The following is a 26,808-nucleotide window of genomic DNA, read 5'->3' as shown; positions in this document are numbered from 1 at the left end:
AGGGCAGACAGTGAGCTGTCACCCATCATGTTTCAACATGCACTGGTCTCAAAAGCAGGTGTTTGACGACGTATACGTGAACATACTCAATGTTAGATACGCTAGAAACACAGTGATTAAAAAAAACAAAACAAAAAAAAAACAAAAACACACAACACTAGCATGCATTAGAATAACCGAGAGGAAAATAAATGCATTAGAGTGTAGGTGTATGGTCTGCAGGAGAGTCAAATAAAAACTGACGGATAATATCCAAAGCATGAAAAACATGCAAATGAAAATAATATGATGAAAAAATGTGAGGATGTAAAGAAATTGAGTTTCAAACTGGGGAGACAGAATCCTCTGAGGGTTCAGGCCTACAATAAATGCAGTCTGACAGATGTAAGCCACGTCGAGAGTGAGACACATCACAGGTTTTGTCACCGGCTGTCTGATGACCGAGACAGGAAGCTGGCTCTGCATTATTTGTATGCGTCAATCTCCATAAAGGACATGACTGACACGAAGAGCAGAACATATCAACTACTTTTGTTTATTGCTGATGTAAAGTGTGGCATTATATTCTTATTATTTGATCATTTGGTGGGTAAATCAGGTGTTCATAAGTGGTTGGCAAACCAAACAGTCAAAATTTCTCTTTCTCTGTGGTGACATTTTCTGGTCTGTGTTGATAAGAAGATTATATTTTTAGTTTATCTGTTTTTCTAAGAAACAGGTACTGCGTATTGTGAAGATGATATCTTTTGTTAGGAAGACTTGTTTTCTGTAAAATTAATAACTCAATTAGCCGGCATGTTTTCTCTTGGGGTCTTTGCTTGGAATGATTCAGATGGTTTAGAAGAGCTGGTTGTTTGTTAAGGTTGTGTTGGTTCGATAGAGTGACTGACGAGACGTGGGGTAGGTGGATTTGGTTGCATGGGGTGACAAAAGTGGATGTTGGTTGGTTGTGTCAGCTTGTTGATTGTGTTAATTAGTATCTGCAAGTTGGTGGAGATAAGTGCTGGAGGTAGAGTGGATAGGTGGGTTTGGTTTGATGGGTTAGTGTGGTGGGATGGTTGGTCGCATTGGGGGAAAAAGTGTGGTAGGCTGATCGGCTGGTTATTTAGGTTTATTGTCAGTTGCGTGGGTTAGCTGGGATCAGTGAGTGAGCTGGGATTAGGTTTAGCATTAGGTGGATTTGGTAACATTAGGGTGCTTGGCCCTACAGGTTAGGATTGTGGGCTTGGCTGGTTGGTGGGGTTTGTCATACTTGTATTCCACTAAAAATTACAGATTACATGCCCCAAAATGTATTCTGTAACGTATTCCGTTACGTTACTCAATGAGAGTAACATATTCTGAATACTTTGGATTACTTAATATATTATCGTGCTTTTTACAACTACGTGAATGTACTATTGCTGTGTGATTTATTACTATTACTGGAGGTAAAGGGACCTCTGGCTAATACGTCAGGTTCGTGTCGGCTTGTAGCCGAAAACTAGCTTTACTTTGTTGTCTGGGTCGACTTTGCTAGTGAGAGACAGAGAGAGGCGTTGAAAGGCTGCTCCAACGGAACTTATTGTTTCAGAGGAAAACACGAACACTGTGTACAGTCGAGTCTTAATAGCTTACTTACAGCTGGGCTCATCAGGCTCTCTTCTTGGCCGCAGTGGTTATTATTATATTTACATGCTTCCAGCTCCCGTTTCTGCTCGGTGACAGTACTTTGCCTTTTTCTCCCTCCTCGCTCACAGACACATAACGAGTATAACAGTCCATTCTCCCTGCAGCACGGACTACACTGCCCATCAGGCTACATTCTTTAGAGCTATGCCTGTAGCATTCAACAACAACAAAAAGGCACTCTCTCACCCAGGAAACACAGTCGCAGAGAGCGTGTCATCCTGTAACCATGGCAACCGTAACGCTGCCGCCTGGAACAACAGAACATCACAGCTGTCAAACAAACCCAAACAGTCCTGACCCGCCACAATATGAAACAGGAAAACACCACCGTGTAATCCATTTATTTCAACAAAGTAACTGTATTCTAAATACCACTTTTTTAAATGGTAACTGTAACGGAATACAGTTACTCATATTTTGTATTTTAAATACGTAACCGCGGTACATGTATTCCGTTACTCCCCAGCACTGTCAGTTGGTTAGTTCAACTAAAAAGAGTTAGCCACATTAGTATCGCCTGGTGTTTAATAACACTGAGATTACAAAGCATAATAATCTAAATAAAGATACAGAAACAAATACTGAAATTATTTAATTTAACTTTTCAAGTTCGATGTTACACCACAGAGATCTCTTCTTAGAGATCTCATCTTTCTTCTTTTGTCTTTGAAGTTAAGGATGACAGAGCTTAGTAACTTTGTTGCCAACTGTAGGGAATTTATTGTGAGATTACATGGAAATACATCGCTGATATCACTGATCAATATCCGTTGGCACCTATTTTCCATTTACAGTAACTGCAGAGTTGCATTGATGAAGCTCCAGCAGCAGAGGCGCAGCTGCAGGTTTTTCCGTGAAGCTTTTTTCATTCATACAGTCCCTGTGTTCACAAATCCCTTGTGGTGCTCAGCTGTTCTCCCACCATCCCCCTGCACAGATGCACCCTACTTTCTGTACTGTACACTGTTGATGTACAGGCAGCTGACATTGAGACTGTTCTGAAGGGGAAATGTCATCAGTGGAAAAGTAATGGGCACAAAAAACCAAAAAAAAAAAAAAAAAAAAAAAAAAAAGAGACAAATGTCTGACACACAGTTTGTACTGTAAGCTTTTAAAGAGGCAATTTAATTACAGTTTCACATTCACAACAGAACGGACGATTTAGTGCAGAATGAGTTTTCATTCGCATCATATTTTTGTTAGCACTTATCAGCTGTAAATAACTACAACTTCAAATATGCCATTGAGTTAATTAATGCAGTGTGGTGTGAAAGCGGACAGATGGATAAGCTAATTAAAAATTCACCATCGACTGCTACAACAATCCCACGTACAGTTTACTGGTGTGTGACTTCTCCCAACAGTCAGCAATCAGATGCAGAAACAAATGAAAAGTATTTAGGACTTTCTGCAGATTTCCTGGGTTGTTAACACAAGCATAACCATTGAAAATGTAACCTGCTCAGCAATTTAAAGCTTCAGAGTTAGCATCTTAGCTACTGCCATGTTGATGTGTAAGTTACTTTAAATGGTTAGTTGGCAACCTGCATCTGTGAACTGCATCTATTACAGAGACATAAACATATAAGTAAGAGAGTAACAAACAGGCTTAAACACTCAGCCACAAACATGGTCCAAACGTCCAGGGCCCTATTTCAGGAAGCCGGTTTAGTGGAAAAACTGAGTAAGTATACCCTGAGTTAACGAAAACTCTGGGTTTTCGGTTTCACAAAGCGAGTTCAGATGAAGCCTCAGTGAGTCACTATGACGACACACTCCGTGAAGCTAACCTGCCCCCTAGCAGGTTTACTACAACTAACCCTGACTGTCTCCGCCCCTTTGTCGGAAACCTGACAGTAGGAAGTGTCGGACATGGCGTGTCCCTTCCTTGAAGAGCCAGTAGATCGTGAAGCCCAAATTCTCCGCAGAGCTCTCCGCCGGGAGAGAGTGATCAGAGCGCGTTTGGACATTTTATCATTTCCTGATGATTTTCTGTGTGAACGTTACCGTTTCTCAGCACAATCTATAAGTTATTTGGATAACATCCTCAGGCCTAATATTGCTCATGTGACACATCGCGGACATCCTCTCAGTTCATTACATATTATTTGTATTGCACTTCGGTTTTTTGCAAATGGGAGCTTTCTGTATAATATTGGTGACGCTGAGCACGTTTCCAAGGCTACCGTCTGTCGGGCAGTCAGGAATGTTACAGTTGCACTGAAACGTCTCCTGTACTCGTTTGTGGTGTTCCCCGGTCATAGACCCACAAGATTTATCAAAGAGGGATGCCACAAAATTGCAGGTATCAGGATGACCAAAACTTAATGTATGATGTGGTGATACTTGAACTACTACTTAAATTCTACATTTATTTTCAGGGTTCCCAGGCGTGATTGGCTGTATAGATGGCACTCACATTCCAATCATTGCTCCTTCAGTAAATGAAGGAGACTATGTGAACAGGAAGTCTTTCCACAGCATTAATGTACAGGTACATAGTTCCCTGTAGCATGTCAAACTAACAAATTATTTCATTATAGTAATGGATGCTAATTTGTGTTCTCTGCACTGTGAAGATCATATGTGATGCTGCCAACATTATCACAAATGTGGAAGCCAAGCGGCCAGGCTCTGTCCATGACTCACAAATATTCCGTGAATGTACACTGAGCACAAAATTTGGACATGGTGAGTTGAGAATACTGTAAAATATATAAAGACCAATTGCTACAGGGACATTTGAACTGAAGTGTATCCTTCTGTCTTAGGAGAGTTCATTGGCTACTTGCTTGGTGATAGGGGGTATCCATGTTTACCCTATTTGCTTACCCCTTACCCTGACCCTGAACCGGGCCCACAGCAGCGATATAATCTGGCTAATTGCAGGACAAGAGCTAGAGTTGAAATGACTATCGGAATGCTTAAGGCCCGGTTCCAGTGCCTGCAAAGACTCAGGGTCACCCCAGAAAGGGCATGTGACATTATTGTGGCATGTGTGATTCTTCACAACATTGCCACAATTAGAGGAGAACACTGTCCTTCTGAACCAAACATCAGCAGTGATCCAAACCATGAACATCCTGACCCTCCCACGGACATACAAGATGGAAGCGCAGTCAGAGACACCATATGTCACAATCATTTCTTTTGACCCATCACCTCAACATGTTGAAAGAAGAATAAACAGATTTTTTGTTCAACTGGCTTTATTGGTCGCCTGTATTTCCTGTACACAAAGTATTAAAAGATGTAAACCTCATAAAGTGTCTCTGTTGCTTCCTCCTCTGTAACAGCTGTCAATGTTTCTTCATTATTTTCCTGTAGTAAAGAAGTTAACAACATTGCTGTTCTACTGTAAACTCATATAATCTGTGGAGTATTACTCACAACTGCATGTTGGTCTGGCTCAACAGGAGGCTGCACCAGATGCAGTACACCATCACCATCAACTGATAGAATATGAGGTTTATACAGGTCACTTATAACTTACAAGGGACCAAATGGCAATTAACAAACATACCAAGCACCTTACACTTCATTGTCATTATGCTCTCAAAGACAACCAAGACTGAGGGAAGGCAAAATCAGTAGGAAAATAACTTCACTACAAAATAATTCATTATGGTAAAGAGTTTATCAAATGAATGAGTAGCACTGCAAAGGTGACTGTGAAGAAAGGATGTATGCACATCATGTATTATTTTGAATTTACCCCTTATGTAGGCACTTGTGTCTTGCGGGGTTATTGACTCAGAGGATGTCCCCGCAGAGATGCCTTCGGCCACAGGGCGCCCACTGTTTTGGCTGAGGGCCAACTGCTCAGCCTCTGTGAGTGGTGGTGGTGGAGGACCCCCACCTGTTTTTCGGGCCTCCGCTTTTTTTCTGTTGGCTATAACGGGCCACATTTGAGCATACAGAGTAAGCAAATATGTACTTGTAATGTGCTCAGATAATTTCAATAAGTGCTTACAGAGGGGAAATTAATGTAGCCTCTAACTGCAATTGATTTACATGGGACAAACAGACCAAGCACTATGGCTCATAATACAATTACACCTTACCTGTTTGGACTATATTTTTATATTTCATTTTTACTTGCTGCCAGGAACGTTTGGGGCCTGTTGGGTTGCACCTGCGCTCACATCACGTCACAAAATAAAATGTATAAAATAACAAATAAAATAACATATGATAAAATAACGTGTTAAATGGGTGGAAATCCCTCGATCAATGTTTATATTAACACTCACGCATTGACTCTGTCGGCTATGTTTTGCCATGCATGCTCCCTTTCTTTTGCAGCTGTGGCTGTGTTACTTTTTTCCGTGGAATTTGCATGTTATCGGCATATGCTGCCATCAGAATTTCGGCCTCAAGCGCTGTAAAATACATTGACCGCGCCTTCTTTCCCTCCGTCTCCATGGTGACTCGCTTAATCTGTGCTCCGCTTATCAGGGCTTTATGTATCCTCGTCCGCGCGCTTCACTTGGGGTTAAAGCAACTCCGCGTTGATTGAACTAATTGTTATCAGCCTTTCTGAAACCGAATATTCCGAGTTGGACAGTTCGGGGTTACTCAACCGTGAGTGTCGTTTTTCACTCTGAGTTTTCTAAACCGGCTTCCTGAAATAGGGCCCAGGTCACTCACTCCAGTTAGCTGTGGTGGAACCTACTCCATTTTATTTTATTTGCGCAGTGCCAAATCACTACAACAGTCACCTCAAGGTGCTTAATATTGTGAGATTAAGACCCTACAATAATGCCTAGTACAGTCAGTAGTACAGTCAGCTACAGCCACCTGTGTCATCATCCACCTGTCAATCCAAATAGCCAAGTTTAAGCCTTAAAAAACTCAAGTTGATGACTCATAACAAATTCGTAACCTGTAGAGTTGATATAAAGGGAGGCAATAGCTGTGATCATCTTACATCTGGATATTTTCACTACTGAGTCTATGAGGACTGATTCACCTTCAAGTGGAGTTACAGGAAATACAGTTTATGGCAGTTACTCAGTGTTCTTCTGAGATACTTGGTATTCATGTGAATACCTTTGATATATGCCACCCGCTGAAACACTGCATGGCAGTGCACCACCTGATGGCAGCAGTCTCTGGCACCACATACACTACTAACCTGATCTGGAAGGGATCACTAACAAACAGCCCAAGGCAAGAATCAGATGAAGATGAGCGTGAACTATAGAGGCTTTATCAAACAAGCAAAAAGCATCCACAAACAATGGCCCATACCAAGATCACATGATTCTCTCCAGATTAAATGTCTCAAATGTCCCCAACAGGATGAATGAGCAAAAGAAATCAATAGATCAAACTTCAAAATTAAGACCTTGGTTATAATAAACTGGAATTAACCTGAAAATGAAGGTGTGCCCTGATTCTGCTCGGTGCTGCAGGTTATTTTTCTAAACCAGACGTGAACAGAGTCTGAATAATGGAGCTGCAGCACCTGAGCTGATCCCCACTGCCCCCTGGATACTACCGAAAAACCCTTCCTCTATCTATCTGTCTCTCTCTCTTTCTCCTTCCATCCATCTCTTTGTCTCCCTCTTGTTTGCCCTTTTCATTATCTGTCCCCGTCTTATCCTGTGAAGCCACTTGTCTTCATTTCTCTCGCCCTCTCTTACTGCATTTCTGTCTTGTTTAGCTTCCCTTTCTGTCCTCTGCTTTATTCCACCCATCGCTCTACCCTTTTCTCTTCCACAAAGACTCAAAGCTTTGAGATCTGGTTGAGATTTTTCTCACCAAATGTTTCCACTCTTTGTGTCACGTATTGGCATGCTTGCTAGTGAACTATTGTGACTGGCTGTGGTGAGATTATCCCTTTATGTCTAAATTTGGCTGTAAGGTAAAAGTTAAAAGGCATCTTTTCACGCTGTTATAAAGACATGAATTCAACCTCATTACAACCATGAGCGCACATTTACCCCGAGCAATTTTCTGTTGGTTAGAGGTCTAACAGATGACTTCATGATACATCTCAATGAAAGTTCAAATTAGGTTACATTTGATCCAGAACTGTTAGTTTTGCCCGTTTATTTCATTGTGTATTTGTAGAACTGGACTATTGTAACTCACTCTACTTGGGTCTACAATCTTCTCTTCTGCAGCGTCTGCAGCTGGTCCAGAATGCCGCAGCACGTCTCTTGACCGGCACTAGAAAGTTTGACTCTATCACCCCTGTTCTGAAAAATTTACACTGGCTTCCTATCAAATATCGAATTGATTTTAAAATTCTATTGTTTACTTATAAAATTTTAAACAATATGGCACCTGACTACTTAGCTGATCTCCTCTGTCTGTACAGCCCTCAGAGAGCACTAAGATCATCGGGCCAACTGCTCTTGGTGCAACCTAGGTCTCGGCTGAAGACCAGAGGAGGCCGTGCCTTTGCCGTTGCTGCACCCAGGCTATGGAATACTCTCCCTCTTCATATTCGCGCGTCAGATTCCATTCAGTCTTTTAAATCACGTTTAAAAACGTATTTGTTTGATCTGGCATTTAAGGCGAATTAGGGTAATTTACATCTGGCTCTGTATTTAGATTATGTAATTATCTTATATTTTATATATTTGTAATTTATATTTTATTGTGATTTTATTTGTACTGCAATTTTACTGGAAAGCACTTTGGTGTACTTTGGTCTTAAAAATGTGCTATATAAATAAATTTTGATTGATTGATTGATTGAACTATAACCTGAAATTTGATTTTATGAGTTTGTTTCATGTGTTTCAAATGTAAAAACATATTTATGTCATATATAATTTCCCCCAGGGTTTAATGCCTTGAGCCACATAACCACCAATCAAAGGTTGGTGGTCCAATCCCTGGTTGCTCCAGTCTGCATACCAAAGTACCCTTGAATGTTACATAGAAAGTGTAGAAAAAAGTGCTTGTATAAATGGGTGAATAAAGCAGACCTTCCCAAAGTGTGGGGCCCGCCACCTCGGGGGGCGGGGGGGCGCAGAGCCATTGCAGGGGGGGCGCAGGGGGTATGAAAAGGAAAAAAAAAAAACAACAACACTTGGACACTGCCAGCACGGGGCTCCCACACAGACGCAAAGCAGGGGATGAAGCATCGCTGAATATGTTTCCAAACCAACTTCATTCTAAGACAAAGACTAGAAAATATGATGAAGCAAATCTGCCCTTTGGTTTCACCTGCACAGGTGCTGAGGGAGGTCTCCCTGCAGGATTGGTCTTCCCTGCGTCGGGAGCAGCGCTGGGCTCTTCAAATCACGGACAAACAGGATCCCACATCCTTGATTTTTAGTTCACAAACACTTGTTGTAATGACTAACTGCTCCTGACATGTTGGAGATGTTTGCTCTTTATACAGTAAAGTTGCAGCTGGATACAAATAACATCAGGCTGATCCTGCCACGATTTGTTCCCCCTGTCTAAATCACGGACAAACAGGATCCCACAGCTGTTTATGTTTTTACACCCATTTTGCACAGAGAGGCATTTTTTGAAAAATGTATTGACAGCAATGTTGAATATTATTACACAGGAAAAAACAACTACACGTAAAATAATCACAGCGTGACGCCTCTGCCTTTGTAAATGGAGGGACAGTAACTGCGTGTAAACCTGCAGACAGTCAGATTAACAGTATTTTGTCTCTATCTCCATTCTGCAATTCCTCTCATGTAAGCAATAACGTGCACACAGCTGACATGAAATAAAGCACATACCTTTAATGTTTCGTGACGAACTCTCGTCCACAGGTAAACACAAAAAAGGAATTTTAAAAAATCTGTTTCCAGTGATTCGAAACGCCGTTTATGTGCGGACGAAACAGCTGCGTTTTCAAAAATACCCGTGTAGGTGCGGACGCAGCGTAAAAGAGTTTATTTTAACTACCTGTAATTTATTGCAGTTTACTTGCATTTGCTTAATTGTTTTCTAAATGTTTGAGGTGTGAAATAAACCGCAACGGAGTTTGAAAACAAAATATGGGCGTGTGTGGTTGGAGGGTGTGTTTGTGCGTGCGCGCGGGGGGTTGGGTGGGGGCGCAAACATTTCTTTGTAAAACAGGCGGCCTAGCAAAAAAAGTTTGGGAACCACTGTTATAAAGAATGCTTTGTGTTCTCAAGCAAAGCGTATAAGAACTTTAAAAACCTTTAAAAATTGGTCTATTTACCATTTGTGTAGTGATGGGAATCGAGAACCGGATCAGAACTGCTCAGTTCTAATCAAACCCTACATCTGTGCGTCACAGTTGTGCGGCTCCGACATGCTGGGATGACACGGTGGTGACTCTGTCGTCTCATACGCTCTGAAGTCTCTTCTCTTTGTAACCAAACCAAATCTCAATTTTGATTGGACGTCTTAGAAAATAGTCTTTTTAAAGTCTTTTCAATCAGTTGTTGATTATACAGGAACAGCCACAACGTTACCCAGCAATCATCATCACTGTTATTTTTACACAGCCAGAGAAATGTCAGCTTTTAACTGATTTAATTTAAGGCTGTAACAATTGGTCCATTAATCATGTGAGAGCAAAACCAGTAGGCCACAAATCAGTGGGTGATGTCACAGCATCCTTTTGTGTGAAATCTTTGGGCTGCACTCACACAGACCTGCAGGGAGTGATTTCACCGTCAACTGGGGCTGAGCAATTCATCCGATTTTTTTTATTTAATTACAAATTTGGTTTCCAGCTGTTACTAACACAATGCAACCTAGATAAAGAGTTTTGCATTAATAGTCAATCCAAAGCTCTCGTTTTGTCCTGTGATATAAATCAAGCGCATCACCTTTTTCCTTCCACTGATCTCGCTCACTGTTTAGTCCAGCTTGAGTCGAGACGATGGAGAGGGAACATTTGGTCAAAAACATCAACCAACAAAGATTTCCATCTGTGAACCTGTGGAAGAATCATTAATGGGTGGCTGCAGCTGCCCTCATCTCCGGATTGCCGCAAGTCTCTCACCTGATCCGCCTTCACTGACATGTGACAGAGGTGTGAGCTGATTGTGGCTTCATCCCTCCATCGCTCTCCCTGTGGCTTCTGTCCACTGCCACCTGGGCCTCCCACTCCCTCAAATGAACCCACAAAGATCCCACAGTGGAACCAGACGATGGTAGGGAGCCAGGGCTGGCGCTAACTCTGAGAACCCCGTGCAACCCACAAGCTCCAACTCTTTCAGGAAATCCTCACTTGTTAGCGCTCATGTTAAATAATGAAGCTCATATTCATGGTTATGATTTCTGCAGTCCTGCTGTCAGTGTCTGTTCACTTGCCGTTTGGCCAGCTCAGGACTGAAGCTGATAAAATGTCCTCTCCACAGCTGAACCTGAATTTGAAATCATAATTGCACATGAGAAACTGTCCTCTGTGCTTTTTGTACCAGCCTCGGTCTCCCCGTTTTCCTCTGTTCCTGCTCAGTCTCTCGCTTCTTTTCTCTCTTACTGTTAACCCCTCCCCTCCCGCTTTCTCCCCGGTCTGTTGTTGTGTGAAATGTAAAACAGACTGAGCTCGGCCTCCTGCGAGACAGACTCTAGAGTCGGCGCCGAGCAGCATGGCTGCGTCTTTCCAGCGCGCTCTGAGGCAGAAAAACAAACATCTCTCTGAGCGCTGAGACTCCGACACAAGCTGCTCACTCTCACTTTTATCAAGATTTAGTCTCGTGATGACGGCTCGAGTGACTGACAGCCGCTTCACTCAACAACGTGGCCTGAGCTCAGGAAAGAAAAATAAATCTCGCACGTAGAAAAAACTAAAATGAAAACTCGACTGCACGAAGGTGGAACGGACATCTGGCTTACCTCAGGATAAAAACAGCCGCCTGGTTCTGTTGACAGCATCTCCTGAGCTCACTAAACACAAGTTACATCTAATTTTTAAAGCACAGATGATTATATCACTTTCAGAACAGAAATGTTAACTCACGTTTTCACTCAACTCAGGTTTTTCTCTGAATATGCAAATACCTGCAGCATCATCAGATTATCTGTGTGTGATACCTCTGGGTCTGACTTTTGTTAAATCAGCGTCCTCCTAATGAAGCTGATTAGCTCATTAGTTAGCATTAACAAACACATCTGCCGGTACACATTCTCTCACCTGCTTCATGACCTTCTCCAGGTTCACTCCTGCTCTTTTGTTCTCTCATGATTTTCATGGCCTTCAGACTTTATTATGAATAAATGATATGAATCTATTAGTTTTGCCTGTCTGATGTCACCCAGGCTGCCAGAACATCCAAAAAACACAACCAACCTGCAACTGCTTACAGTCTTAATACAACGTTCTACACAAATGATAACCTATAATCCACAATCTGCTATTGACGTGAGAAGTGTAGAAAGCCTATTTTTCAAATGTTGTTTTTTTAGCATTTCTTTCGAGAAGATGATGCCCAAACCACAGTCTGCTCATATTCCAAGAGTGCAGCTCTGCAGTCAGAGTCTGGGCTGAAAACAATCAGAGCGCTGATAAAACAACAAAGCGGCTGAACCTGAGCATCAGCTGGCAATGGAATAAATCTGGCTACAACAGGTAACTTCCTCAGTCCTCAGACACTTAATAAAGTGCAGTTATCAGCTATTCTGGGTGCAGTTATACAAAAAAAATTATATGTGAAAAGATATTTTAAGGCAATGAGTTAATATTACAGAAACAGAGTCAGAGCCTGAAGTGGTCGTATTCTGCTCAGATCCAGCTGCATATCTTTATTCTGGGACTCTATTAGAGAAGTTTTGCATGATTCAGAATCCAAAATAATCCTCATTTATACAACAGTTAGCTTTGGTGCAATCCCTCAGGCTATGCCACATCTGAAACAAGCCCCTCCCACTTTAAGCCAACTCCCTTCTAATTGGCTGCCCCTCAGAAAGTTTGAACAGCAGGTGGTTGAGGTTTCAGTGCCTGCGGTGACAATGTTACTGGTGTCATACACATCCAAGAGTAGGGAAGAGCTAAACAAATCAAAGTGTTTAAAGGAGTCTGAGATTACTTGTATTTATTCTGACCTCATTATCTGAAAGTAACTGAGGCCATCATTAATAAGAACCTCCGCCACTGGAGCACGAGAGCCAACAGGAAGTAAGGAAAAGCAGAAACCGGCCATTTTAAGAGCAACAGACAGGAGTCAGTGACTGCAGCCTGATTTTCCCACAGGACACAGAAACAGCAGCTCCGGAGCCAGTCTCTCAACAAGAAAACACCCATTGACCGGTGTTTCCATGGCAGCAATGGGCGACACCGACTGAGCGGAGTTTCCATGGTAACAATCGGTGACACCCACTAACCAGCATTTCCATAGAAACACTCAGAGGCACCTGCTGACCAGCAGAAAAGAGGAAACCAGGAGTTGCACTTTGTGGTTTCCTGTTTGCTCAGAGGAGCGAGCAGAGGACGCGTTTTTAGGAGAGCATCAGACACTGAGGCTGCTTTGTTTCACCCAAAGAAACTGGCCTGTCGGAACAGGTGGTAGCGCTGCGAGGATAAGACCCACAGAGGTCTGCTCTGCACTGAGCTGCCTTCACACAACTGTGAAACCTTCCACTAACTGTTGGACTTTTTCTGGAAGCCACTTTGACCCTCAGTTTCAGACAGAGACGTCCTGAGATGGAGGACATGTGAATCCTTTGTGACGCCTTTTTTTCTATAAGAATTAAAATTGGAAATATGATGATAAACAAAACACTAGAGGTAATCAGAGGGCTAAAAGCACAGGACCCTCACTGTCCTTCCTCCAGGTCCAGAGGATGGCTTCCGCCCAGCTTTTGCCAACAAAGGCCTCCCTCAGGGCTGTCTCAGACGAGGCGATGTGATCTCTGGTTCCATCTTTCCTTGCAATCATAGCTTCTAACCATTCTCCTTGGCAGACTCTACGAGGGGGGGGGACTTACAAACAGTAGTATGCACCTACAAAATGGATGGACTGATGGATGCATGGACAGCTATCCTTTTGGCCACTTTTGGTTTCACTGATTTTCTCTCATTAATTTTCATTTTAAAGAGATCCAGAGACTCGATGGACTCACCTTCAGGTGGAATAAGCCAAACCTAAAACACCAGCACAGACAAACTCACTATAACTGACTGAAAACATTTCTCACTCAGCTACAAACAACCAATAGGCTAACACTGCTTAGAGGCCTATGATACACTGGTTGTTTTAATTAGGTAATTGATAGGAAAACTAAGCATCTTAGTGAGGTGCTGAGTCACCAGAGCAGCGTTAGTGCTCCTCAGCATTGTTTCTCCAAGTCTTTGGTACCAAACTGGAGATAAAGATATTTATTTTGTACGTAAATGATAGTAATAGAGAACACGTTGGTTCAAAATCCTCACCCCTCTCAAGTGTCTAGAAACGTTCCTATGGACGGACGCTTTGTCTTCCTGAAACACTCAGATCAACAAATGCATCCAAGCCAGCAGGCTGTGCGTTTAAGGGTTAATAAAGATGAAAAACTGGGTGAAAAGAGATTGTGAATATCAAACTTTGAGATCCTGACTGAGCCCCGTCCAAATCAAAGCTAACGATTCTGTCAGATGAGAGAGGACGACCGGCTCTGTGCGGCTCTACGCATGTATAAAGTATGACTCAGCAGAAACACAGGCACTTGTTGCTTATTAACTACATGGCGCTGGTTCTAAAGACTTCACAATCGAACTGGAAGCATGTTTTTGGGATTATCTGCTCTGCTAGGCTGTAAAACATGATCAGTGAGGACGTTATTAAGAAATATCTGCCCTCATAACAACACTAACCTGTGTAATGTGCAGTCCAATTGTCTTTCACTCCAGATTTAGTTTTAATGCTGCAGAGCACAGCTGCACCACTGAGAGCTGATTTTATATTCCACTTTTATTAGCATTAGCATTTTTTTGTTTAGTATTCTGAGACTGGAGCTGCTAAAACTGCCGGCTTCAAGATAGAATATGAATAAATAAACTGATGTTAATACTTGAGCTTCTCAGAGATGACGATGAAGCATTTCTTATTCGAGTGTTGGTACCAACGTCATGTTTACTTCCTTATGTTAAGGTTCATCTGAGCCTTTTTTGCAGTTTGTGTCACTTTTATTTCTTATTTTAAAGTTTTCTGTCACTGATTTGAAATATTGGCACCAACACTGCTTGTCAAAATGCAACAAGCTCCTCCAACATTTTCTTTGTTGCCACAGTAATAAATAACATTTATTACATTTTACTCCTCAACAACACCAGCAACACTCATTCCATCTATTTCAGAAGATCAGAGCCTTGTATTAAACATGTTTAAGCCGCGGTGACACCAACGGGTCATGTGATAAGTTGGGAGTGAGGACAGGTTGGATCCACAAAGCATCTCAAGATAGCAACGTTAGAGACTTTCTGCATTATGGAGGAGAATCTCACTGTGACACATTGGTCCGCTCCGCCGGCCGTGGGAAATGTCAGGTCCAGGTAAAGCACCAATCATCAAAGTGAATGTGCACCGTGATCAGTCCCTGTAGACTGCCTGATAAAATCTCTTTACAGCAGAAATAAACATGTTTATGTCTTACTTCGAAAAATGTTCCAACTCTCAGCTGCTTCATTACATCTGTGTATAAAGGGATGGGTACTTTTACACTCCATTTGAGCACTTAAAGCACTTTCTTACGACAAGCCTCCTTCACTTATTCACAGACGATCATACAACCATGTTTTTGCCTAAGTTCACACATTCACACTGCGACATCAGGCTCTGTGGACAACTTTTCAGGATAAACTTCCACGCAGGCTAAAGGCGCCGGGGAACCTTCCAACGCTACCTCCTGAACCTTAGCCTCCTGGTGGGTGAATTCTTTAATAACTCAAATACTTGGATAATGATGAATTTTAAAGTTTGCATTACTAGGGGCGTGGCCTCTTAGACTGATGGATGGATTGCAACACAGACGACTGCAGTTGCTAGCTGTCTACTAATTGGAGTCACTGAATTGGATCTCTGGATCATGTTTGTGTTGTTGATGCCTTTTGCAGTTTTTCTAATGCAGTTATCTGACAAATGGTGGAGCTTTCTGTGCAGCTGGTTGTACTAACTCATCGTTGAAGAAATTGTGGTCGGTAGTCTTTTACCTATTGCTGATTAGCATGTGTAATTTAGCTAATTTAGCAACAACTCAAATTTCAGACATAAAGTCTTGAGGATACTTTTCATGTCTGTGACCCTGCTGAGGTTTGCTGGGGTCTAACTTATACCACCACATGGCGAACAAGGATCCGTGTAGACTGCCTATTTTCTTGACTGCGCAGACTCATCTGCAGATACTTTAATTAGAAAACATCAGCTACAAATAAACCTCAGACAGCGGACTTCAAAGAAGTATAACAAGAATAAGAATTCATCCCTTTGGTCGAGACTGAGGCTTAAAAGTTTGTTTATCCAATTGTAAATTAATCATACTGTTGTCATAAAAACAAGATTTTTAAAATGTTTAAATGACTCCCCAAATATACCTGAGCAACTCATCGGTTTAAAGCATACAATAAATACGTTTATGTCCATGTTAAATAAGAATCATAGCTACTAGTCACATTTTTCTAAATAAATGACCACAAATTGTTGTATTTGTGTTTTTCTATTATTTACTGCGTTGGCCCAAAAACTTACTGGACCAAGTGTTTTGAGTAGCATCACCTTTCTGACGAGTACCAACATTATCACTTTTTTCAGGACAACTAAACTCTGTTTTTAATGCTAAATACTGAAGGATAAAGTGTTGCTAGGTTGATTTCTTAATTTAAAGAGTTGAGTTCCAGAGTGATGTATGTGAAATACTCAGTTTAAATAAGTTGTAATGACCTCTGTTGTCTAATGATGTTAAGTGATGACATGTGCTGTGGTCTGTACTTAGTGTGATTAAGCACTCGTACTGTAGCTCTTTAAACAGCTCATGTCACACATGAAGCCTCGTGTCTGAGGTTGAACTGATTCATTGCAGCAGCAGCTGAACATTCAGGTGGTAAATTCAGTGTTTTGGGGCAGAATGAAACAGGTCAGCACATTATTGTCTAAACCTGCTGCACTGTACAGAACGCTCCCCGGAGCCAGAGTCCATTTAGTGGCGAGCTCCCCATGGTCTGCGTCCATTTACTGCCGCAACGTGCCCTTTTGAAGCCAGGCTCCATGTACTTGTGTTTACCCTGTAAATCCCAGGTCTGCTGAATGAAGTCTGGATGATGGGAGAATGATGCACTGACCCATGACGGTGAGTGCAGCGGACGGCAGGCTAACCCTTCAAAAAACCCAGTCAGACAAGCACCACAGAGAGCCAAATGATACACTAACAATGCACAAAAGCATCCGAGCAAAAGCGCACATTCAGTAGCTACAAAAACCATGTGTTATATCATCAAGACCCAAAAATAACCGGCAGGAAATTTGCTTTGCTGAATTTGACACTGAAATCTTAAACATGTATTTGCTGCAAAATCCTGTCTTTAAAAATCATTTCAAACCTTCCAAAATAAAAAGTCTGGAAATAGAACTATGGCACAATTTGCTGCCTTGTAACTGCGGTCAAAGCAAAGCAGCGGGGCAGTTAAACTGACCCGAAATCTGTTTTCAGCCCTTAAAATTCAAATTCTATTTGTCCTTTGGTGAAGTTAAGAGGGCAAATCACCAAACACCAAATTTTAACATCGCTAAAATATACAGTGATGATGTAGAAGTCTCAGAAACTCATATAAACTCTTGACTTTAAAGTGTTAAATAGATTTAGCATGTGACCAAAAAATTTTGAACGTGTGGGACTAAAAAAGGTTATTTGATCTTATCTTAAAAATGCTAAAGTTATTGTAAAAACTCTTTTATACTCCTGGACTTTTTCCATTATTTTCTAACTCATCATTGGCTCTCTGATCAAGATCTCCAGTAATGTTCTTCATGTCTTTTTTGACACTTTCTCAGTTCCAGTGAATGAAGCCGGAGCAGCATCAGCTGCAGAGACTGTTTGTTTGGTTCCTGAAAGCGAGCCCTCGAATGCAGCGCACTCCACTGTCACAACAATCGCTCTATTACTTCATACATGTAGAACGTCTCCTGTCAGCCTGCAACTCCACACACCAACATTAAGAAGTGCTGAAACCTCGGAGAAGTTGACATTCTTCTCTCGGGATCTAATAATGCCGCAGCAGAAGCATCGGTGCTGCAGGACACCAGCGGCATGTCTGACGTCGTGGGAGGAATGTGATTCAGATGTTTGGAGCACTTTGTGGTAAGAGACCGTGCGGAGTAAGCCGATGATGAAACAGCTGCAGTGTTATTCAAATATGAGCTCTGCCAGTTGTTTGGGCACGTGTAACCTGACAGATAAACTACATTTTTACATCCACATACAGCCGAAAATAAGTACATCAAAGTCAGGGGACTGGAGCACACAGGTCATAAGTTATGAAGGTACATTTTACATTTTCATATAAACAAGCTTTCTGATTGTTGCAAATGTCTCCGAGTTCTGCAGATGGTTCTTATTTTTCTTGTAATTGTTTCCTTGATGAGTTCACGCTGATCACCACAGGCTGAGCTGGATGATGCTTTAATGACGGCTTCACTCATAAATGTTGAGCAAACTCTGAGCGAAGCCACTCCTTTCTGTCTGCTGTTATGAAATAATAAAAGTACTCCACAGTGAGCGCTGATAATTTCATTACAGAGAAAGGAAACATCAGACTGTTTGTAGAGTTAATAAACCGTGTTGTTGCTACATTTCAGCAAAGCAGAGTGACCTCCAAATCCACCGGACCAGTGGCAGCCAGTTCCATCCCAAAACTGTTGAGCAAAACTCAACTTTGATCTGATCCAACTGCACCAGTGTGAGGTAAACATCCTCTATGCCCCGCTGCGTTTTGGAATCTGGGATATGAGTGCACAAAGAAAAAGGGAAAAAAAGCACAGCCGGAGATGCTTTGTTTCAAAGATTTATGCACCAGGTCCTCCTGCTTGCATTCATTCATATCAATTCAGATATCTAAAAGATGAGCATGGCACCTGAACCGCTTTGTAAAATGAAATTAAATCAAGTAGAAACGCTCCATGGAAACTAACTGCTGAAGCACAGGTGCACAAAATGCTGTTTATACCAGAATTAAAAAGCTCAGTTAAAAATGTAGTAAAATACCCCAAACACCAACAAAGAGTCACCCTCTGGCCCGCCCCAGAGCGCCATCGGTCTATGAACTTACAGGCGTAGGTCATGGCGAAACTGCTGCTCGTGTCCACCATGTCCACCTGTGGCACCAGCTTGGGGATGTCCTGGTTTTGTGCCAGGGCGAAACGAAACACCTCGTACTCATGGGAGTCACCGGGGAAAAGGCCTCCTGTTGACAAACACACAGAGACACACAGAGGGTGTTCTTCAGTGTCCCAAAGCACAAAGGACAGGAAAGCCCCAGAGAGAGAAACGACCGCTCACCCACAAGCCCAAAAACACCGGTGTGCTTTACAGTAAGAGCTGACGCCGTTTGATTTAACATGAAATCAGATACAAGAGTGAAATCTTTATTGAGCTGTTCATAGTGATTGTGCTTTATAGGACCGCCCTGAAGAGCGCCCCCACTTTATGCTGTTCTTAGAGTATAAATGCAAACAGAGTTTATAAAAGCAGCTCTGTGTCACACTTAGTAAAACTTTAAATTAAACCTCAAAAAGTCAAAAGAAAAGGAAATCAAGGGTCAACGCATCGCCCTGCTTCCCTCTGCAGAAAAGCTAATGGTGTGTTCTGGATTATTGCAGGAAAAACGTCTCTCCGCAAAGCAAAAATTTTATAATAATGTCCATGACGTAACATTGTGCTAATTAGCTCGTGCTAGTTATTCATGTGGAGCTGTTTAGCACAATTAAAGCATGTTAGTCTTTCCCGTAAACGACGTTGATTAGCTGCGTATATACGAATGTGAATCGCATCATTGGGTGGAGCAGCCAGTTTCCGGTCACTTACTAACTTAAACTGCAAAACAGAATTGTTAACGTATTTGTTTTAGTTTCAATTCAGGTTAGATTTTCTGTGCGCAGAGACGTGCCAGCAGTGTGCGATTGCACACGCGCGTAGCTTAGAGGGAACATTGCCTGCAAGTCATCTGCACCTTTAGCAGGGAGCTAATGAAGCTCATGAGTCTACTGTTAAGCTAGCTTCTCTTACTCATATAGAAATGCCTTAAAAAAAACCCAATTGGAACTAAATGATGTAATTGTGGGGCTTCTCCTGTTTCGCCTTAAAGGACTGTTATTTAAAATATGTCTAACCACTTTTTTTCAGTGTGGAGCTTTAGTTACTCAACCATCTAAAGATTTTGTCTATAAAGTGGTCAATGTGGATGCCACTTCCTGCTGCTGATAGCCAGAAACAGCAGTCAGCAGCCGTGTCTCACTCCTGTCTGAACTTGGAACCTTTGTCCTGTTTAAGGCCAAAATTCCTCAGTTCCTATGAAGTGAAACATTTTCACGTGTTCAGCTCATATTAGTCTACTTAAGGCCGCTAATCAGGGTCAGGTTTCATTCTCTGTTGTCTGTAAATGAGGTTAAATGTGGCTCCTTGTCTTCATGCTGGGTGGAAATGAATAAACTCCCAGCTTCTCTCTCCTCCAGCTTGCTGTTCTTAATTTGATGTCCATATAGTCGTGATAGAGCAGCCATGCTAACAATAGCAAAGAAGATTTCTTCCAATTTATTTCGCTTTCATGTCCCCAATAAAAGAAAAGTGGAGCTGAACTGTGTGTTTTCATACTTGCATGTAAGTGTATTCACACTCACTGCTCCTGAGCACCTCAAACTCCAACTTTACCCTAAAATAAGAAATGGGAGTAAAGTTAAGAAACTTTGAGATGCTTGATTGTGCTGCCCGTGAGCTGGCTGCTCACACAGAGTTTACCATTGTCACTAATAATGACGAGTGCCCGCTTTGCTGTAATTGCTGTTAAAAGCCTCTTTTCTCTGCTCTTACTGGAGCCATTTTACGGCACTCATACCCTCTCAGCATAATGGTTTCTAGGGTCACGTGGAAATTATCCAAACACTTAAACTCCGACTGACTGACCCTCTTCTGTTTTCTGTGCTGAAGGAGGAAGAGATGCTTTCATATGACTGCACAGCAGGGCGCTCCAACTTCCTCGATTCAAATGTTAATTTATGTTTTTCTTTCTTTTTGTGGTGAAGCTTTCACGACTCTTCTTCTCAGCAGGAAAGTAAAAATTGCTCTGTCCTCTCTGTCTCCACACAAACAGATCTTTGAATAAAGCAGTTTAATAAAAGGTTTCAGTTTCCAGCTTTTTTCGCAGTTATGGTTGATTTTCTGCTGCTGTTTGGTGACATTTAGGCACAAATTTTCTGCAGTTAAAGAAAAAGGAAGGAAACCATCTTTCTTCTGCATCGAGCTTCTCCTTCATCTTTATTTAGCCAGTCAGTGCAGAAATTAGCATCGCCATGGTTTCCTCAACAGAAACATATTGAGATTTTTACAGAGCTTCTTAGATCATCACATAAAAATAAATGTGGGGAAATAAAAGTTTATGATACGCACAAATTCAGTTCAGCATCTCCACAATTTGATGCCATTTTTATTATTGAGTAAGTGGGATTTCAGTCACCAGAGGGGGGCGATATGGAGCACAAAAAATTCATACTTTTCACACTCCTACTGTATATTAGTTTTTCCAACAAAGCACGATGCGGGTCATCACTTTGTATTCACATTTGAAATTGTTGATCAGTTTGTTTCAGCCAAGGCCCCCTAAAATAGACATGAGCACTGATAAGTACTGTCCTGTCCTTGCTGTGAAAATTTACACATTAAGTAGAGACAAGCTTGTCCTGTAGGAATCAAACTTTCCCCATAAAGTGCTGGAGATTAATAAGAGTTGCCTTAAACTTGAGTAGGAAGAAAAGAGATTTTTCTCTCAGTACTTGTGACCTTCAGCAGTGTGGATGTCTGTGGGAAGCTCAGCAGAATGTGGCAGCTGTGTGCTCAAATCTGCAGGCTGATGGACACAAAGATTTCTGTCATTACTATCGATGTAATCATCGAATATGAGCCATGGAGTTTTCCCCTGAATCTAACTGTGATGGTCCGAATGTGTCGGCCATGACAAATGTAGTCAGAGGTTCAAATTATCAGGGACAGAGTAAGAGAGTGGAATACACTCCTGGATGAAAGTCAGCAGCTTCACTGTGGCCATCATTATGATTTTTATTCCAAACGTCCTGATAACTCACATCTGAGGTTCACACTCAGAGAGAAGGTGTTTTTTTCCCGATCATTGCAGTATAACACAAAGTCAGCTGAACTTCGCAGATATCAATGTGTCCAGACAGGAAGCACCCATTACACTGCAGAGACACCAACAGGACATTAATCCAGCTGCACGGTGTCTGTCTCACTGCAGGACGCCGGCCCCTTGTGGATTCTGGATCTGACAGTTCGGTCAGAGACGAGCACAGAAGCTCACTTTGTTCTTCCTCACACAGGAGCAAATAAGGCTCCGTCCAGTTCTGTTTTTAATGACCCATCACACTCCTGAGAATGTGCTGGTCGATATGGATGTGCCATCCTGGAGGAGATGAACCCGTGCCCAGATCCAGCCTGAATGAGCTGCAGGTACCGTCTCATTCCACCAGCAGTGACAAAGACATGAACGGAAAGAAAAAAAAAAAAAAAAGCAGCCAGGAGGGATGAGCAGAGCGCAGCAGTCTGTGGTCAGCACCTGCAAGACCATTCCCTTTATTTGGGGTTTGTCCAGCGCACCTGCTGCCACTTTCATCTGTAAAGCAGGTGAAACGGATTCACAGTTTATGCTTCCCAACTGGACACACTGTCTCTGAAGTTTGACTGTGTTATTCATTTAACCCAGTCGAGCATTTTGGAGACTTTTTCTTTGTGTCCTACCCAGTTACTGTTTTTTTAAACTGGTAGTTATACAAGTCAGTATCATATTTAGTCATTATTACCTTAGGAGAACACGAAGATATTCAAACTTTACAATAACTTTTTAATACAAGACAGCTGTTATGATTCATCACCTTCCAACCGCCTCCATGTCTGTGTAACCAGGTCATAAATTACATAATGTTATAATTACACAAAATGTGTTCTAGACCCCAAACCCCTCCTATCATACCTGACTTTTAGGACCTTCAAGCCTGTAGTTATGTTCATTATCAGTTAGAGCCCCTTCTCCTTCTTTGGTGCAACCCTATAAATACGGGGTACCCCTTTGGCCCCTCCCCTTTTCCACAGTTCCCCTGTGGGAGAGGTTGGGGTCATTTCTTTCCCAACACTGTACAACACACATAATGTATATTTAGCCACCCTGATGTTTCTGATTGTGTTTTAGTTCAGTTATTGTCATCACTGTGCCCGTCTTTGGTAGATACTGTAAATGTGTAGTATGCGTGTGCCACATGTGTTATAGGCACAGTTAATGCTATCATGAATAGATCATTTTTGTTAGCTTGGAAGTTGTGGTGGGTTGAGCTAACCCTCTTCCTTACGGTTTACATTTGGTTGTAGGAGCTGGAGCGGGCAAGTTGGAGGTCTTTCTTTCTTTTACCTTTCAGTGTCAGACAACGCAGGAACACACCGGTTACAGCTCCTTGTCATATATTTTACATGACCTTCAAAAAAGATGGTTTCTCATGTACGCAACAGGAAACATGAGGAGACATTTTCACTTGTATGAATGCTCCAGTGCAGCTAACCCAGCTCAGCCAAAGCAAAGTTTCTGCCCAATGAACACACTGCACATTTAAATGCATAAAAACAGTGAAAAGATAATCATAAATAGGGATAAAAGTAACAATATCACATAACAGGAGTCATGACACCACAGGAAATATTTAAATCCCACATCAAGCACATCAGCCAGGAGGAACGCAAACACAAAATGGGACATTTTTGCTGTTTACAGTTTCAAAATAAAAATCTCAGTACACACACACACACACACACACACACACACACACACACACACACACACACACACACACACACACACGAAAATATCATTTCTAGCCACACTACTAAGGCATCAGTTAATACACAAACAGTGCTTGAACTCAATGGAAGATTTCGTGAAGGGAAGAAAAGCTGTGAAAGAGTATTTAATAGGTCGCAGCAAGTAAAGAGAAGCTCAGAGAATGTGACGGCACTTACCCCAGGCTCCTCTGTCAAAACTATGATATCCAGATGGACTACAAAATGAGCTCAATGAGTTTTGAGCAGTTTGTTGCAAAATTTTACTTCATTGTGAAGGTTGGAGTACTTCTTAACGCGGGGTGGGCACCTCCAGGCCTCGAGGGCCAGTGTCCCTGCAGGTTTTAGATGTGTCCTTGAACCATCACAGCTGATTTAAATGGCTAAATTAGCTCCTGCAGTTCTCCAGAGGCCTGGTAACGAACTAATCATGTGATTCAGGTGTGTTGACCCAAGGTGAGATCTAAAACCTGCAGGACACCGGCCCTCGAGGCATGGAGTCCGACACCCCTGTCTTAAAGGAACATACAACCTTTGCAGTTTCTCATTTTCCTTCCTGATCCAGTGGAACTCCAGCTCTCGTCTTTGTTTGGATTTCTATGACAGTGTCAGGGCTCTGTGTGCGGGCAGGCGGAGGTGAGGATCCAAATGCAGGACTCAGAGACTGAGTGCAACTCAAAAACCACAGCTTTATTGCTGGCAGAAAACAAAACAGAAACCTAACTGGGAAAACCCACAAACTGGACACACAGGCAAAATCTGATGGTACAACACGACACTGGCACAAAGAAACATGGGGCTTAAACACACTAAGGAGGTCATCAAGGAATTAGAGACAACAGGGGAACACAGCCGGGAGGAATGAGACCTAACGAGACAGGGGGAGCGAAGCTAGAAACACTGACATCAGACATAACCCTTCAAAATAAAACAGGAAACAATTCACAAAGACAGACTAAACATGGACTTTACACAGAGGGAACACACGGGCAGAGAAGACGAAGCACAGAACTAAACCTAAACTAAACACGAGGGCATAAGAACAAAACTTAAGAACTAAACCCTAAACCAGAATAAACTGAAACGTAGACTTATAATAATAATCAAAGCAGGATAACTAAAGAATCAGACATAAATCATAATACAGAAGAATACCAGAAACATAAGAAACTGAAAATGCTGGGTCAACATGACAGACAGAAGTCAAATTCCCTCCATTCGTCACTTATCACTGAAGCATGTTCAGTCACATGACTTAACTGGACTTTTTTCAGTCAACTGGGGTCACAATATGTTTGCCCATGAATACAATAATAATAGAATAAATTAATTTCTTCATTTCTGCATCTGTGTACTCCATGTCTCCATCTTTAAACTTTATATAACTTGAAGTCTCCTTTGCAAAACCTGAATGAGGCACTATGCTCGGATAAAGGTTTTGTTAATGATAGAGTTTGTTGTGTATATTTGACCTAGAATAAAATCTGCAATCCCTAGACAGTTTGTGAAATTTTATTAGAATCATTTATGATTTATTCATCAGAGAAATGAGGGCTGGAAGCAATCCATCTGCTGTGACTGAAGCTATAAAGACGTGCAGGAGTGCCGAGGCGCTCTGGTTGGGCGTGCAGGGTTACGCTGCAGGAGGGATTTTATTCCAGTAAAATGAAGGTTAGTTCAACTTGATGCCAAATGAGCATCCCACCTGAGTGGAAGCCACAGCGGGAATCTGGACCAGCGGCCTGATGAATCACATTTAAACTTCATTTTGGCAGCGTAACACGCGCTACAGCCCACAGCTGCCTCATCCACACATCGCTGAGTGTGAGCCGACCAGTCGAGGCTCGACATGGGAATAGACGAGGAGGCAGAGGAGTCCCCGCTTCATAAACTCCCGCTGAACGTCTGTTTACTGACATCAGGACTGAGGGCAGAAAACAATACTGAGCCCCTGCTTTACTTGAGCTCGCTGCATGAAAATGGTAGCATAGAAATGTAAGTTACATAACTAAAGTCCTGAGGACGCAGAATATTCACTCTTGTACGACTTTGTTATAACCGCATGTTGGTATTTTTTTCCTTTTTCTGGAGCTTTATGCATCACTAATATCAGATGTTAACAGTTTTAATCACTGGGCACTTTTGCAGGTTATATATTTTAATTTGATCAATAACTTGAATGAATCACTGATTAAAATAACTCTAGTAATTCCATTTGAAGCAGCTGCAGCCTTGCTAACAGGATAGCGCATTTAACCACCAAGCCTGAAGCTTCCTCCACACTCTGCATCACCTGAGTCCTTGGATCCAGTTGTGATATTATTTGAGAACATCAGGATGATCTCTCCCAGATTTTCTTGTTCAAGCTAAATATGTATCTGAGAAGCAGCAAGAGCCAGTGTCCAACTCTGTGCTCCCACAGCAAGAAATCCTGCCAAACCTCCTCAATCCAAATCTGAACCCAACGCATCTAATAAAAGTGGGGATTCTGATTAAAAGGCACTAACCCTAACCTCTACTTTTACTTAGTAAAGCTGGATTTTTACTCCCCCAGGGGATGAATAGGTATATACTAAAGTATGACCACTTTTACTTGCATTGCATTGCTTCCATCACTGGGCTTGCAGTTTAGCCCCTTATAAGAAATGAATCAGTGACCCCTGTTTAATCTTATTTGGTATGCATTATTTAAACATCTGAACGTCTGTAAGCTGCTTTGCATCCCATTTAATTAGTCTCAACTTTGCTGTCACTGACCTGGGGTCTGCTCTGTAGTGGTCCCGACTGAATTAGCGTTAGAGCTCTATATGTAGAGTCTCATAGTGCAAGATGTTGAGTAATGGCAGGGTTGACTCCATCTGTCCCTAAATGAAAGTGACTTTGAGCAAGAGAACCACACCATCTATGTGAGCCTACATGAGAGGCACAGAGTGTTTTACAACCAGCTAAATAATAACAGTTGAACCATTAGGACACAAATCACAAGCTCTTTTCTCAGTTTTTAATATTATATAATGATGGAAAAAAAGGTACATTTAAAAGGAGAATAAATCATCAATAACTCCATCTAGTGATATAACAGCAAAGCACAAGTATTTAGACTTGACAGTAAAACTGTAAAGTGACCCGAGCAGACTGCGGTTTAACACAGAGCTGAAGGAA

General features: G+C 42.0%; 1 protein-coding gene across 2 annotated transcripts in view; it reads right to left on the bottom strand.

The window, feature by feature from the left end:
* LOC146624788 (glutamate receptor 1-like) overlaps positions 1–26,808 on the bottom strand; it is a 109,150-nt gene that overhangs the window by 80,617 nt on the left and 1,725 nt on the right. For both annotated transcript variants that reach the window (XM_085364739.1, XM_085364741.1), the window contains exon 2: positions 18,866–19,000. In XM_085364739.1, coding sequence (XP_085220865.1) covers positions 18,866–19,000 — 135 coding nt within the window. The remainder of the gene's footprint in view (positions 1–18,865; positions 19,001–26,808) is intronic.

Source organism: Diplotaxodon limnothrissa, linkage group LG10 (genome assembly GCF_057381915.1).
Source record: "Diplotaxodon limnothrissa isolate DT_005_m linkage group LG10, D_limnothrissa_male_GT1.1, whole genome shotgun sequence".
NCBI lineage: Eukaryota > Metazoa > Chordata > Actinopteri > Cichliformes > Cichlidae > Diplotaxodon > Diplotaxodon limnothrissa.
Note: the sequence above shows the minus strand (reverse complement) of the source record. Positions and strands in the feature narration are given on the sequence as shown.